The 17,255-nt window shown below is 42.2% G+C and overlaps 1 protein-coding gene across 5 annotated transcripts in view; it reads left to right on the forward strand.

The window, feature by feature from the left end:
- Window positions 1–17,255, forward strand: part of RICTOR (RPTOR independent companion of MTOR complex 2) — a 607,299-nt gene that overhangs the window by 161,581 nt on the left and 428,463 nt on the right. For all 5 annotated transcript variants that reach the window (XM_033932568.1, XM_033932543.1, XM_033932533.1 and 2 more), the window contains one exon: window positions 13,909–13,976. In XM_033932568.1, the coding sequence (XP_033788459.1) occupies window positions 13,909–13,976 (68 nt within the window). The remainder of the gene's footprint in view (window positions 1–13,908; window positions 13,977–17,255) is intronic.

The raw sequence follows: 17,255 nt of genomic DNA on the forward strand, positions 1-17,255 counted from the left end.
GGTCTGGCATTTATGTTAAGCATGTCCTTTCTGTCTTGTTTTTGGAATGTTTTGTTTATTGTTTTCTGCGTATATTAGGAGTATAATTCCAGGTGAAGTTCTGTGTTAGTCTTATAAGGCTATATGCTAAAGGTAGGCTATCAGTTGATGTTTTTATGTTAAAATTAAATGGTTAGTTTAGAGATTTTATAATATTTATCCTTATCTCCATATTGGATATTTGATGTCTTTTAAGATGGGGTGGTCTTTTATTTGTGGTTCAGATATATAAAATTATATTGTTCAAGGGTTATTTTTAAGAGATTCAGGTTTATAAAATGCTGTTTTCATAGTTTTTATTTCATATGGGTGTCTTTTGGGCATTGTGTATGATTGGGATATATCTAGGTAATTATAGTTTTTGGGTATAATGTGGGGCCTTAGGTTAAAAGAGCAGTGGTGAGAATTCATAAGGGTTGGCAAGTTTTGATTTCATTCATTACATACACTTGGTCAAGGGTAGAGTGAAGGAGAAAAGAAGGAACATAGAGAACAAAGAAAAGGAGGGAGAAGAAATTAAACTTAAATTACATTAGGGACTTCTATTCCGCCTATACCTTGCAGTTCAAGGCAGATTACAAAAGAGCTAACTGGACATTTCCAGTGAAGTTACAACAGTTTGGGTTTTTTTTTGGTTACAAGGGAGGAGAGGTACCTGGATTAATTCTGGAAGAACTTGCAAATTGGATATTAAATTGACTGTACGTTACTGTGTGATATAACAAATAGATTACAGTTAAAGTACAAATAAGATTACGTTACATTTCAGGGATCTGAATACTTGGTTGGTGTTTTGGGGAGGAAGAGATTATTTAAGTGGAGGTTTGGGGGTCGAATTTATCTAGGAGGAGGGGGAAGGGTTGGGTTAAGATATCTGGATAAATTTTTTGAAAAGTAGGGTTTTGATTTCTTTTCGAAAAGTTTTGAAGTCGCCCGTTGCCGTCAACAGGTTGGAGATGGAGTGGTTAAGTTTTGCTGCTTGCGTCGCCAGAAGGTTATAAACATCTTTTTGCACTGAGTGCCCTTGAGTAGAGGGTTGGCAAAAGGGTTCAGAGTTCTTTTTTGTCTTGAGATGAGGATCTGGTTTAGGCGGTTGTTTATATAGGTGGGGGTGGAGCCGTTTAATGCTTTGAATAATAGACAGTAGAATTTGAATTGAATTCATGCTTGCATAGGTAGCCAGTGAGAGTCTAGGAAGGCAGTTGTAATATGATCATATTTTCTCAGGGAGTAGATCAGTCTGAGGGCAGTGTTTTGTATAGTCTGAAGTTGTTTTATCATGTTGGCAGGACAAGGTAGATAGAGGGAATTGCAATAGTCCAGTAGACCTAAGACTAGGGATTGGACAATTAGCCTGAATTGTGCTTGGTCGAAGAATTTTCTTATTTTAAGTAGATTTCTCATAATTAAAAAAGCTTTCTGGGATGTTTTATTGATTTGGGACTGCATTGTGCAGCATCTGTCTATCGTTACTCCTAGGAGTTTGAGTTCGGGCTGTATTGAGTATTTGGTGTTTTTAATTTTCAGTTCTGTAATGGTGAGAGTTTTGGCCTTTTCGAACAGAAGGAATTTTGTTTTATCTGAGTTTAGTTTCAGTTTGTGGTCTACCATCCATTTTTCCATTGCATCTAGGGTTATTTCCAGTTTTGCTGTAGTGGTGGGCACTGATGGGTCGAAGGGGAGGAGTATGGTGATGTCGTCTGCGTAGCTGAAGGATGTAACATTTAAGTTATCTAAAGTGGCTCCACGGGAGGAAACAAAGAGGTTGAAGAGCGTAGGTGATAGAGGTGATCCTTGTGGAACTCCGCATGGGTTGGACCATGGTTCTGATTTGATATTATTGGACTTTACCCTGTAGGTTCTTGATTTGAGGAATCCTTGGAACCAATTGTAGACCTTGCCTGAGATCCCAATGGCGTCAAGTATCTGTAGCAGTATGGAGTGGTCGACCAGGTCAAATGCTGCGGAGAGATCAAGTTGGATTAGCATCATCTTTTTGCCTTTGCTAATTTGCTGTCGAGCTGTGTCTAGTAGTGTTACAAGTAGTGTTTCTGTGCTGTGGTTGGTTCGAAATCCTGATTGTGAGGGGTGAAGTAGGTAATGGTCTTCCAGGTAGTTGGTGAGGTATTGTGCAACTAGACCTTCTATTATTTTAACGTACAGTGGTGCCTCACACAACGAACTTAATCCGTTCCAGGAGCAAGTTTGTTATGTGAAACGTTCGTTGTGTGAAACGCGTTTTCCCATAAGAATACATGTAAAACAAAATAATTCGTTCTGCAGCCCTGTTGTCCCATAAGAATACCTGTAAAACAAAATAATTCGTTCTGCAGCCCTACATTTCCCTCCCTCCACCTCACCTCACATGCAGAGCCTGCCAGCCTTTTCCCTCACCCAGCCGCACGATCTGCAGGAGGCTAAGAACTTCGGGAACTGGGTCAGTTCCCACTGCAGCTCCATGTGACTCTAGGCAAATCACCTGACCCTCCAGTTGTCCTAGGTCAGTGGTCGGCAAACCGCGGCTCGCGAGCCGCATGTGGCTCTTTAGCCACTTGAGTGCAGCTCTGCACTTGCCTAGGGCCCGAAACTGTCAGAAGGGTCCCAGGGCTGGCGTAAGAGGGGGGAGCATAGATCTAAGGGGCCCTGCGATCCAAACTTCTTTATTAAACACCTAAATTTTCCTTTTCAGAGGGACCCCGACATGGCAGCTGTTCTCATAAACTGCCGGTAGCTGCCCCGAAGCTTTCCCTTTGCGGCGATCTGCCCTATCGGAAACGGGAAGTTGCAGCAGAGGGAAAACTTCGGGGCAGCCGCAGGCAGTTTGTGAGAATGGCTGCCATGTCGGGGTCCCTCTGAAAAGGAAAATTTTGGCTGGAGAGGGCAGTGATCTCTTGCCTTCCCTACTGCTCCTCCCCCGTACTGTCCAGCTTTCCCTCCCCTGCTGGCCAGAACTCCTCATCTTTCCCCCAAGAAATTCAACAGTTTTCCTTCCTCCCTCTTCGGCTGTACCAGCAGGTTAGTTTGTCTGCACAATATTCACTGCTGCTGTGCATCAGCGGGTCTGGCTCCCGGCACGATCTCAAAAAGCTGTGCACGCGCAGCTGCTGGAGTTGATCAATGTTCTCCTGTCCTGCAACTTCCGGTTTCCGGTTGCGTCAGAGGAGAAGATTGAACAACAGAGCATGCGCGCATGTGCTGCTCCCTGAAAGCGTGTGGCTGGCCGAAAAAGAAAGCCGGAAAACTCGGCATCCGAGGTAAGGTGAGGGTGCTGCTGTTCCCGGCTCACATTAGGAAGCGGCGAGAGTAGTTCCGCCCCCCCCCCGGGCCCCTCGGGCGACTTCGTTGTGTGAAACGAAGTTCGTTATAGGGAGCAAGACAAAAAGTTCGTTATGCGCAGCGTTCGCTGTGCGAGGCGTCCGTTATGCGAGGCACCACTGTATATTGGTATTGAAGCGATTGGTCTGTAGTTGGAGGGGTTATCTATTGGGCCTTTGTGGTCTTTCATAATTGGGGTGATTATGATCTCTCCAAGGTCTTGAGGGAATTGACCTTCTGTTAATGTAGTTTGAATCCATAGCATGAGGTTGGCTCTGAATGTGGTGGAGGAGTTTGATAACAGGTAGGTGGGGCAGTTATTTAGGTCGCAAGAAGCTTGGCTGTATTTTTTGTAGAGTCGATTCATATCCGACCAACTGTGATATCTCTAACCTTTTATTTATATTTATTTTCCAGATAAGGGTAGATATTATCATTTCAAGTCACTCATAATATAGGCCAATATTATCTATATTTATCCTAATTATTTATGTATTTCATGATTTAATAGTGAGAGGTTTCTCTGTATATTAGTCATCAATATTTTACTATAATATTGTTTACTAGTCTTATAGCCCGTTAAATTAACGGGTGCTAGAATATGTGTGTGTGTGTCTGTCTTTATTTTTTTTTCTCTGTCCTTAGCCGCTTTCTGTATTTCTATCTTTCTTTTTTTTCCTTGGCTGTCCACCACCACCCCTTGTCTGCTCCCCCTGTTCATTCTCCCTTCCTTTTACCTCCCCTGTGTCCTCCCACACCCCATCACTGCTCACCTTATCCAACAGCAGCCCTTCTCCCTTTATTTTACCTCACCCCTCTTCCTGCTCCCTCGTCCATCAGCACCTCTTCCTGCTCCCCCTGTCCAGCAATAGGCCTCCCTTCATCCCCCCCTGTCCATCAGCACCTCTTCCTGCTCCCCCTGTTCAGCAATATGCAGTTCAACACCAGAGAAAGAGAAAAAACACTATACACTTTGGAATATAAAAAGAAAGCAGTGCAAATTTACAGTAAAACTGCATTTTCTGTTAATAAAATTAAAAATAAAATTATTTTTTTCTACTTTTATTGTCTGGCCATTTTATTCATATTTATCCCAGTTTCTGCTCTCTTCTCTCAATTTTCTTACCAGGGTTTGCAGTCTATCTGGCTCTTCTCTCATTCCTGTCTTCACTTCCTCTCCTACATTCATCTCAGACTTTAACCTTATCTTTCAGTTTTCCTCTATTTATTTTTCTGCATCTCTATCTGCTTCTATTTCTCCAGTTGTTTGTTTTTTTGGGAGGTTTTTTTTTTGGGTTTTTTTTTTTTTTTTTGCTAACTCCTCCCTTCCAGCATCTTCTCTTTCTCTCTCTTCCCCCTTTATTTTCAGTCTTCTAACCAGTATCTTGTCTTGCTCCCTCCATCCAGCATATCCTCTCCCCTTTGAGTCGCGGGTCAGGCCTGAGATATGAGGCTGGAAGCCGATTCCTCCCGGAAGCAGTCTTGCATGTTGTTTGCCGGCCGCTGAAAGGAGGGGGGAGTGCCACCGCTGCTGCTCCTGTTCCTGTTCAAAGCGGTCTGCTTAGGTTCATGAGCGGCTGTTTTGAATCTCGCAGGCCGCTCTCCATATGGTAGCATGTTCCTTCTGACGCAATCGCGTCAGAGGGAACGTGCTTCATGTGGAGAGCGGCCTGCGAGGTTCGCTACAGCCGGCCGCGAACCTCATCAGGCCGCTTCAAACAGGAGCGGCAGCGGTTGGTGCGGGAGGGGGGAGTCATCGACTTGTTCCGCGCTGTGGAGGCGATCGTTGGCTGGCTGCGGTCCCGGCTTGGAGAGGGCATGGTGTGCTAGCAGGCGGCAGCCGCCGCTCTGCAGGTGGAGAGCAGAGAAGGGCGCGCAGTTGTCTTGCCTCGCGTGAGGCCAGACCGTAAGCCGCGCATGCGCACTTCCTATGGGTCACTACAGCTCACAGAAAACGGGCACATGCTTAGGAAGTGCGCATGTGCTGCTTACCGTTTTATTATATTAGATGGTGGGGATGGATATGAAAGGATACACCATAATAAATGAGGTTCTATGATTCCGGAACTTGGAGGCGAGGAGGATGGCAGTTTGAGTGCAGAGCTCCTCTCCCTGGACAATCTGCCTGCTTTTAATATCAGCAGCAGTGGGAGATCAATTGCTTTTACACCTAAGCAGCAACGGGACCAACCCACCAAAAACCCACAGTCCCGGTCCTGCAAAAATATGAGCTCCACCCTCCCTGCAGTTCGCTAGGAAAATCAACTGCTTTTACACCTAAGCAGCAGCAGGACCAGCCACCACTACCAAGAGCCCTTTGCCCCAATCCAGCCAGGCATGTGAGCTCCTCCCTCTGCAGTCCATTGGAGAGATCAATCTACCTGCTTTTAAATATCAGCAACAGTGGGAAATCAACTGCTTTTACACCTCAGCAGCAGCGGAACTATCCGCAACTACCAAGAGCACACAGACCCGATCCAGCCAAGAGTGTGAGCTCCACCTCCCCCTGCAGTCCACTAGGAAGATCAACTGTTTTTTACACCTAAGCAGCAACAGGACCAGCCACCACTACCGAGAGCCCTTTGCCCTGATCCAGCCAAACAAGTAAGCTCTTCCCCCAGCATTCCGTTGGAAAAATCAATATGCTTGCTTTTAAATATTATCAGAAGTAGGAGATCAACTGCTTTTACACCTAAGCAGCCTATAATAGGAGCCCTCACCCCGATCCAACCAGGCATGTGAGCTCCTCCCCCTATATCCCGTTTAAGAGATCAATCTACCTGCTTTAAATATCAGCAGCAGTAGAAAAACAACTGCTTTTACATACAAGCAGCAGCGAGACCTACCGCAACCACCAAGAGCCCACAGACCCGATCCTGCCAGGAGTGTGAACTCCTCCCCCTGCAGTCCATTGGAGAGATCAATCTGCCTGCTTTTAAATATCAGCAGCAGTGGAGATCAACTGCTTTTACACCTAAGCAGCAACGAGACCAGCCACAACCACCGAGAGCACACAGACCCGATCCTACCAAGAGTGTGAACTCTTCCCCCCATGCAATCCGCTAAGAAGATCGACTGTCGGCTCCGGGCGGCTTTCCCGCAGAGGAGAGAATCCTGCATTCACCGTGGGCCTCATCTGGGGCAGCCTCCTTGGAGCGGCTGGGGCACGGGCAGTGTGTCTGGGAGGGAATGCATGGATGGGAGAACATCGCAGGGGAGGAGACATAGGCATCCTGGGACTGTCTGCCAAGTCTCTTCCCTGAAGAAGCCCTTTCTGGAAACGTCAATCACTCCTCCTAAACTTACTTGCTCCACTTCATCACTGACGCTGAAACCGTGGATTGAAGACAAAGTTTTATTTTATTTTTCTTTCCAGCTTATGATTTATCTTTAATCTTATCTATTGTTTTGCCTTTTGTCTTTGTTTTGTTCTATTTCTATCATTTAAATTTCTCCAGAATTCTACTGTTCAACGGCTCCCCCTTCTGCTTCTATTCCTTTCTCTCCTCTCTTCTACCTTCCAAAGTATTTAGATCAATGCTGTCTTGTTAAAATGTTTATTTTATTTTTATTTTTCCTCTAACTCTACTTTTCACTTCTCTATTACCCTCCAGGTACTTTAGTTAGATTGTGAGCCTTCGGGACAGTAAGGGAATTTTTCAAGTACCTTTCTTATTTCTAATCTTAATGTATATTTTCTGTAAACCGCTTAGAACCTAACGGATGTAGCGGTATATAAGAAATAAATTACATTACATTACATTACGTTATTCTGCTAATCTCAAATATGTATTTCTTTACAATATATATGTACTGGCATGGTCTGATGAAATCTTTGAATGTTGTATAATCTTTTGTAAAAGGTTATATATGGTTTAAGATTTTTGTGATAATTGCTCGATGGAGGTTGGGTAGTCTGATTAAATATATCTATACTTTGAAGGGTTTTTTTAGATGATGATATTAAAAAGTATGTTGTATAATATGTAAGTTTAGTGCGGGGGGAGGGGTGGGGGATCATAGGTCTGCCTATATGTATCCAAGTTGACCTTGAGTAATGTCATTTGGTGGGGGAGGGGCAGGGTCAGGATACATAGATGTGCATGAAATAATTACTCTTCAAATATGGTAGAAAATAGAAATTGGACTTGATCTGGTAGTTTTTCTCTAATTAAAACAAAATGACTTCAAAAATATTTTCTTTAAATGTTAATGGTCTCAATCATCCTATAAAAAGGAAGAAAATACTCACTTTCATGAAACAGCAAAAAGCGGATGTATATTTTCTACAGGAGACACATTTATCAGCAGGAGAATCAATTAAATTGGAAAGAGGCTGGATCAAGCATTGTTTTTTCGCACCAGCGGTAGGGAATAAGGCTGGTGTGGTAATTTTGGTTAATAAAAAGTTCTCTGCCAGTTTTGATAATATTCATGCTGATCCATTGGGGAGGTGGGTATATGACACCATGACTCTAGGTAAGGATTTGTTGAAGCTTTTCAATCTTTATGCCCCAAATTCGAATCAGTTAGATTTCTTTAAAAAAATTCAGCAGATTATTCTTGCTCAGGCTTTTCCAAACTTGATTTTAGCGGGAGATTTCAATGCTGTAGTGGATCCTTATATAGACAAACAACCATTTACCTATATGAAATCTTTGGGAGTAGATGATTTAATGAACACTTGCGATTTAAAGGATATTTGGAGGATTCTTATTCCTACGGACAGGGAGTTTACTTGTTCACAAGTGCATAATTCTTTTTCACGCATAGATTATTTTTTAGTATCAAATCATAATTCCTCAGATTCTAGAAACTAAAATAGATCCTATTGTAATTACGGATCATGCGGGTATATGGATGAGTTTTCAAATTGATAAAGAATATTCTCAGGATCCTGTGTGGAGATTCAATAATTCATTACTTGCAGACACTAATTTTGTAGAAGAAATGGAAACAAAAATTTCGGAATTCTTCCAACTTAATTCATCTGAGGAGTTATCTTTCAAAATTATTTGGGATGCTTTTAAAGCAACTATACAAGGTCAAATTATAGCTTATTCATTTCATATGCGGAAGTCATTGATGGCTGATTTTTCTAAATTGGAAGGGATGATTTCAGTTTTTAAAAGAAAGTTGATCTCTCAATGGCGTCAAGTAACTTTGAAGGCTCTGATGGAAGCCAGATTCAAGTATAATGCCATTAGTAGTCAATTAGCAAGGAAGGATCTTTTCCTCCAGCAAGCAGTGTACTATGGAAACTCTAATAAGGTAGATAGAGTGCTCACAAATTACCTTAAGGCTAAAAAATGCAGGAAAAGATTACGGTGATTAGAGGTAAGGGGGGATTGTTTATACTAATCAATCGGAGATCTTATCCCAATTTCTTATGTATTATAAAAGACTCTACTCCTCTAAGATAGATTCTGAGAATATAGACAAACAGGACATAGCAGGAGAATTTTTGCAATCAGTTCTTGGACCAAAACTTCTGAATCGTATTTATAGAGTGTCTTGATGTACCCATATCTCTGCCTGAGCTCTAAACAGCATTAAAGTCCCTCAAAGTGGGATCAGCTCCAGGTAGTGACAAATTTACAGTGGATTTTCTTAAAATCTTCCAGAATACATTACTACCTCATCTTTTTCAATTGTATAGTGAACAAATGGGGAAAGGTCATATTATGGGAACAATGACAGGCGCTCACAATCATGCTCCCTAAACCAAATAAAGATCCTTTATTTGTAACTAATTATAGGCCGATCTCTTTAATAAATGTTGATGGTAAATTGCTAGTGAAAATGTTAGCACTGAGTCTAACAAAAGCTCTACCTTATATTGTTGGAATGCATCAAACAGGTTTTGTTACTGGGAGATACTCTAGTAATAACAGTAGGTTGGCGTTTCATATGCTAGATTTGGCAACATCTTTAGATGTTCCAACCTTCTCGGTATCACATGATGCGGAGAAGGCTTTTGATCAGGTCGTATGGTTCTTCATGTATAGGGCAATGGATTGATTTAGGATTGGTCCTCGATTTGTTCATATGGTTCAAACTCTTTACAGTCATCTTGCGGCTAGACTACATTAATAAGTATCATGGAACGATTTCCTCTAGAAAGGGGAGTTCTTCAGGGTTGTTCTCTATCTCCTCTGCTTTTTGATATAGTTTTGGAGCCTTTATTGTTAGCAATTCAACAAGCAGAGGAGATACAGGGTATTCCTTATGGTGGACGAACATATAAGGTTTCAGCATACGCAGATGATATTCTACTGCATCTAATTAATCCAGAATCTACAATTCCAGCTCTATTGGACTTGATTGACAATTTTGGTAAATTTTCTGGATATAAAATTAACTGAAATAAATCTGAGGTACTTCCTTTAAATGTTCATTGTATAAAAGGTTTATTCAATGCATTTCCATTTATATGGGGGGAAGATAGAATAAAATATTTGGGCATAATGATTAAACAAAAATTGGAAGAAACTATCTTGATTAATGAGAATTTGTTATTACTTAAGATCAAAGAAATGTGTGAAAGATGGAACCCATTATATCTATCCTGGTGGGGGAGAGTTCAAACAGTCAAAATGATGATTGCACCGGTAATTTGTTATTAAATGAGCATGATCCCAATTTATTTTAAAATATCCTTTTACAAAAAATAAATAGAATTCTTACAAGATTTATTTGGCCGGGAAATACCCCTAGAATATCCTTAGCATCATTGCAAAAACCTCAGAGCATGGGGGGGATTAATTTTCTGAATTTTTATAGGTACCATAAGGCATATCTCTTGTGTCAAGGTATGTATTGGATCCTCCTGGAACTGCTGGACAGTATGCCTGATTGGCTTGTTCTTGAGAAGCATCTGATGCTTCACCTTAAATACTTACTGAGTATTCGACTTCCAAGAATATATAAAAATAAGATTTTTCATACAACTTGGAAAACTTTGAAATTTCTAGACGCTTTATTACCTGTTCCTACGGTGTAAATAAAATCTCAATCTCTATGGTTAAGTTCAAAAATAATGGTGGGGAACTCTAAAATTTTATGGAAATAATGGGTGCAAGCAGAAATTCATTCATTAAATCATGTGATTGTTCAAGATAAGTTTGCCTCCTTGCTCCACTTGCAGCAATCGAACAATCTTTCAACGACCCAAGCTTTTAAAGTGTTGCAATTAAGGCAATCTATACAAAAGGGGATTCCAGAATGGCGTACTCTGGCAAGCCAAGGCAGCTTTCCTTTGCTGTGTTTTCAAGTAGATTTTCAGGGGCATCAAGCTTCTAATTGATATAAAATAATATCTGAATATATACACAAGAAACCTAAAACAAGACTATGATATTTGGAACACTGAAATACACCATAAGATCTCCATAGCACGATGGCCTAGAATATGGACTTAATTGCATAGGGTCTGCTGCTATGAGGCAACCTTGTATTTTCTATTATATAGAATTTTCTGGACCCCGGTGAGGTTGCAAAAATTAGACAGTTCTCGATCCAACAAATGTTGGCATTGTAACTTGGAGCTGGGTACTTTAGATCAGTGGTTCCCAACCCTGTCCTGGAGGAACACCAGGCCAATTGGGTTTTCAGGCTAGCCCTAATGAATATGCATGAAGCAAATTTGCATGCCTATCACTTCCATCATATGCAAATCTCTCTCATGCATATTCATTAGGGCTAGCCTGAAAACCCGATTGGCCTGGTGTTCCTCCAGGACAGGGTTGGGAATCACTGCTTTAGATCATATGCTGTTTCATTACCCATTGGTTCAAATTTTTGGAAAAAAATATATGGAGTAAAATTACTTTAATTCTAGGAGTCAATATACCTTTATCATATGGGACGGTTTTATTTGGTACGTCATTCCTGCCTGAAAATCTGCCTGATGACCAAAAAGATAGGCTTTTTCTTATAATGTCAGGGGTGGGGTTACAATTGATTATGAGCAATTGGAAGAATTGGGAATATTTAAATTTTTCTTTTTGATGGGAGACTCTTTGCCTATATTATAGATATGAAAGAATATTAGCAGAACAAAGAGGTGATTCCCTGAAATTCAAACGAATTTGGAGTCCAATAGACTCTTTCTTCAATAGCCATTAATTAAGATAATCTTTGAGTTAAAGATATATCAATTCCTAGTGAGTTTTTGCTTTTTATGCGCATCTAATGGGGGATACATGCATTCTGCTAAAAAGAGGGTATTCTTTTGAAATAAGTTCAATATAAGTTGTAATTGTGGGATATTGGTAATTGTCATATTTATTGCAAGTGTATAAATACAATCAATTAGCATTAATAATTTTGGTAAGAGGGGAGGGGGTAGTTTTATTGGTATTTCTGTATGGTACATAAGTGCTTTCCAAGAATGCTAAGTGATTAATAATCTGTTACACTTGTTGTAAGATGTTTTTTATACAACCAATAAAAAGTTAAAAATCAAAGATTGTCATTGAATTCCACCTTAATCAATCTATTGTTCAACCCACAGCCCGTGGAGATATTTTGTGCGGCCCAGCTGGGTTCTGCATATAAATTTGCATATCCCTCTCTTTTTTTTTCTTTCCCTACTGGGATAGCCAACTTTTCCATTCCCTGTGCACCATGACTTTACTAAACTTCTTTGCTAGTTTCGCTTTTTTCTAGCATATCTCTTGAGAAGTATTACTTCTCCTTTGCAATCCTTACACTGGCTCTTAATTTTTTCAAGACATACCAGAGTTCTTTCATAGACTTCAAGGGGAGCGTTTTTAACATGTGGCTTTGCCCCAGTCTGCCACTATTTCTTTCTACTTACTTTCTATTCATAGTAATAACTTTCTCTCCTTATGAGGATGGGTTTTTTTTTTTTCTGTTTTCCTATAAAACTATTCTATTCAATAGAAACCATGTTTTCATTTTACTTGGCAAAATTCTCTTTCACTACTTATCTGTGTCTACCTGAGACACAACTGGATTCAACTGCTCTTTTTAGTCTGGTCGTCCATATATGTACATTTACAAGTATCCATTTATTTTTTTCTTCTTGAATCTTTGACGTCTCCCTCGCCTATTCTTGGATTTCCCTGTCACTATGAGGTTGTCTGTTATTTTACAGCCTCCATACATATAGTTTTCCCTGACTTCTTCCTTTTTCCTCTTGTTGAGGAAAAGGCTCTTTTGATTAGTCTTTATTTTCCTTCCCTTGCCTCCACCTACTCATATCAGACAGTATACAGTGGTACCTTGGATTACGAGCATAATCCGTTCCAGGAGCATGCTCGTAATCCAAAATGCTCGTTTATCAAAGCGAGTTTCCCCATAGGAAATAATGGAAACTCGCTTTGATAGGTTCCCCCCCCCCGAGGCCAGCAGCGCTGCTCCCCCCTCACGAGTACCAGCATTGCTCCCCCCGAAGGCCTCCCCGCGAACCGGCACCCTCCCCCCTGCGATCCGGCACCCCCCGCCGCGACCTGTGGTCCCCCCAACCCACCCGAACCCTCTTCTTACTTTGGTGTAGCCTCTGCACCGGCACCAGCATGTCCTGTGCGTTGGTGCCGGTGCTCGAAGATCTGCCTCCTGTGCTGGGCCTTGAGCATGTGCGCATGCTCAAGGCCTGAGAGTTCACGTTCGATGTGAGAGTTCACGTTTGACGTGAACTCTCAGGCCTTGAGCATGCACACATGCTCAAGGCCCAGCAAAGGAGGCAGATCTTCGAGCACCGGCACCAATGCACAGGACATGCTGGTGCCGGTGCGGAGGCTACACCAAAGTAAGAAGAGGGTTTGGGTGGGTTGGGGGGGACCTCAGGTCGTGGCGGGGGGGGTGCCCAATGGCGGAGGGGGGGGTGTGCCGGATCGTGGGGGAGAGGGTGCTGGTTCGCAGGGGGGGGGGGGGCGCTTGCAAATTGAGGCGCGCTCTGTTTCCGAGGCGCCGATTTTGCGAATGTTTTGCTCGTCTTGCAAAACACTCGCAAACCGATGCACTCGTAAACCGAGGTACCACTGTATCTTATTTTCCTGTGAGGCAACAAGTGTTTGTTTCTTTGGAGGCCAACTCTCCCTCCATCCCATTCTGGTTAGCTAGGAGGTCACCCACATGTGAGAATATGCTGCCTGCTTGTCCTGGGATAAAGGACAGTTACTTACCGTATCAGATGTTATCCAGGGACCGCAGGCAGATATTCTCACAACTCATCCACCTCCCCTGGCTGGCTTCTTAGCTTGCTTAACGAACTGAGAAGCCGTGCGCCTATGTTGGGCGGGAAGGCACTTGCACATGTGCAGTTCGGGCTATCTCAAACTTCCTAAAAATTTTAAAGTGGCGATGCCCTTTTGAAGTGTCCATACTGGAGCTCTGTAGATAATGTACCTATATGTGAGAATATCTGCCTGCTGTACCTTGATAACAAGATGAATAATAGCTAAAATATTTCTGTTTTTCAGTTTCTTTCTGTAGTTGTTTTACAATAACTATAATTAAAGCTCTTTTTGTTGTGATAGCATTGTAACTTTTTTAGTATTTTAATAAATGCTCTTCATTAAATGACAGGGAGGACAGAGAAGCACGATTCCTAGCTAGCAAAATGGGAATAGTGGCAGCATTCCGATCATGGGCAGGTATGTTTTCATTCTTAAAAGCGGGTTTGACTTACAAGTGAATGAATCGGTGATAAACTTTTGTTTATTTTTTATCCTCTTTGGTTTTTTTGTGTTAAGATAAATTGAGGTCTGGTATAAAAAGCCAAAATTTATTCATAGGTAATGTTACTGTCAAAGTTGTACATCTGTGAAGAAACAGGTCAAATGCTTCGCTGAAGGAATAGGTGCATTATTGCTGATATCATGGTTTCAAGAGTTAGGAGGTACTGTATATGTAAAGGAGACTTTTGGAATGTGCTGTCATGTCCCCAAAATATCAGGTCCTGAGAGAAATCTCTTCCTCCATCCTTTGCACATCTTGTGACATTGTCCAGAGGCCTAGTTTCTGGTTTTCTATGTTTACATAACTTGACCATTTATTTTTTTCATCAAAATGGGACATCTATTAATTGTCAGTCCTGCCCCCAATCCTGCCCTAGCCCCACCCCCAATTTCCTCCATTCATTTTTCATGTACACATAATATCTTATTCATAATAATAACTATAAAATTAAAAAAACACTCTTTGCCTGTACCTTCTTGCAAGCTCCCCCAACGAGTTCTCTTATGTATCTCAAATTCCTGGTTCCAATACTTAGCTTATATCTTGTTTCAAACATATTTGGGAATATAATGATTGATTATACGTATGTGGAATGCACATCAGCAGTGATGCAAGCACTAAAACATTTCCAGGACCACTTTCCAAAACACAGAACCCAGGAAATCAGAGAAACACTACAGAATGGTCTTGAATATTGCCGCAGGGTACAGCACACTGATGGATCATGGGAAGGGAGCTGGGGTGTTTGCTTTACTTATGGAACATGGTTTGGACTGGAAGCTTTTGCCTGTATGGGGCATATCTACCGAGATGGGGAGGCATGTGAAGAAGTGGTAAAGGCATGTCAATTCATGTTGTCCAAGCAGATGAAGGATGGAGGATGGGGTGAGGACTTTGAATCCTGTGAGCAGAGGCAATATGTCCAGAGCAAAAAATCACAAATACATAACACTTGTTGGGCACTGCTGGGCCTCATGGCTGTCCGATTCTCTAATGTTCATGTGCTGGAAAGAGGAATTCAAGTTCTGATTGACAGGCAACTACCAAATGGAGACTGGCCTCAGGAAAATGTTTCTGGCGTTTTTAACAAGAGTTGTGCAATCAGCTATACTTCCTACCGAAATATCTTCCCTATCTGGGTGCTGGGACGTTTTTCCCATCTTCATCCTGGGAGCCCACTCGCTGGCAAGCTGAAGATCTGACATCGGTGATATGTGGAAATGCCTATAAGACGCTGGTCTTTCAAATTCAACCACCATTCCTCATATCAGACTATTGGACTCATAGATTGAACTATGAGTTTTCATTCCTTATGATTTATCTTTAATCTTATCTATTGTTTTGCCTTTTGTCTTTGTTTTGTTCTATTTCTATCATTTAAATTTCTCCAGAATTCTACTGTTCAACGGTTCCCCTTCTGCTTCTATTCCTTTCTCTTCTCTATTCTACCTTCCAAAGTATTTAGATCAATGCTGTCTTGTTAAAATGTTTATTTTATTTTTATTTTTCCTCTAACTCTACTTTTCACTTCTCTATTACCCTCCAGGTACTTTAGTTAGATTGTGAGCCTTCGGGACAGTAAGGGAATTTTTCAAGTACCTTTCTTATTTCTAATCTTAATGTATATTTTCTGTAAACCGCTTAGAACCTAACGGATGTAGCGGTATATAAGAAATAAATTACATTACAATTACATTACATTTATCTTGTTGTAAACATATGTCTCCTGCTGTTAACACTGCACTCTCTCTCGGCCCAACCCTCATTGTAAACCGCTTAGAACTTAGGGTATAGCAGTATATAAGAAATAAAATTATTATTATTATATGCAGAGAAAATGTTAATTGTCATTTATATTTGGGGGGTTTCAAAGATGTCAAGGCAGATGACTTTAAAATATGCAATGGCACCTCAGTATCTATAGAAAAATAGACAAATATAGTGCAAAATATAGACAACAGATATAAATTCTCAAAACAAACACATTTTGATTACTAAATTGAAAATAAAAAATCATTTTTCCTTCCTTTGCTGTCTGGTTATTTCCTGAGTCTGGTTGCGTTTCCTTCTGACTGTGCATCCTTTCTTTCTTTCTGCACTCAGGCCCAACAATTGTCCCTTTCTATTCCCTCCCTTCTTCCTTCCTATGTCCTTAGTGCCCCAGTGCCTCCTTCCTATGTCCTTAGTGCCCCCCAGTGCCTCCTTCCTATGTCCTTAGTGCCCCTTCCTATGTCCTTAGTGCCCCCCCAGTGCCACCTTCCTATGTCCTTAATGCCCCTTCCCATGTCCTTAGTGCCCCCCGTGCCTCCTTCCTATGTCCTTAGTGCCCCTTCCCATGTCCTGAGTGTCCCCAGTGCCTCCTTCCTATGTCCTTAGTGCCCCCAGATCCAGTCAGTTCTCCTTTGTACTTTTGTTCCAGGTTTCCCTCTCTCTCCCTCCTCTGTTATGATCTTGCCTCTCTCTGCTCTTCCTTAGGGTCTCTCCTCCTCTGTCTGCACCTCCCATAGTCCTGCATCTGACCTCCTGTCTTTCCCCTTTGGTCCAGGCTTTTCTCTCTCGAGTCTTTCTTCTGCTTACAACTCCCCCCCTTTTCTCTGCCTCTTTCTCTCCTTCCTTCCTCCCTCCTTCCTATGTCCCCTTCACTGCCTTCCAGTCTTTGTCCCACCCCCTCCCCCGAAGCCAGCCAGCCTGTCTTCCTCCCTCCCGCTCCTGAAGCCTGGTCTACCACCGATTCAACCCCCCACTCCCCGACCACCACCCGGTCTGCCACTGCTTGCCGCGCAGAAAAGGAAGGTCCTGGTGCCAGCCAATTGCTGCATAGCTGGTCCGGAACTTCCTCTCCAACGTCAGAATTGATGTCAGGAAGAAGGCTTGTGGGTCGTTGCCTACACCTTCCTTTTCTGGGCGGCAAGTAGTAGGGGGGGGTTGAATTGGCGCTGGAAGGAGGGAGGCTGGCTTTGATGCAGAAGGGAGGGAGGGGAAGCGATCACCTGTCCTGTTGTCCCCGGCGCACAGCTTCGAGATGCTGTCTCTGAAAACGGGACATTTTGCATCCCGAAGCTGTGTGTGGGGACAGGGGATCTAAAAACAGGACAGTCCGTTCAAAATGGGACGTATGGCCATCTTATGTATATACCCCAATGTCGCCAGACTGTCCAAAGAAAGTGGCAACAGCCCCAGGAATAAGATGAGAG

The sequence above is a fragment of the Geotrypetes seraphini genome, chromosome 1 (genome assembly GCF_902459505.1).
Source record: "Geotrypetes seraphini chromosome 1, aGeoSer1.1, whole genome shotgun sequence".
In the NCBI taxonomy this organism is placed as follows: domain Eukaryota; kingdom Metazoa; phylum Chordata; class Amphibia; order Gymnophiona; family Dermophiidae; genus Geotrypetes; species Geotrypetes seraphini.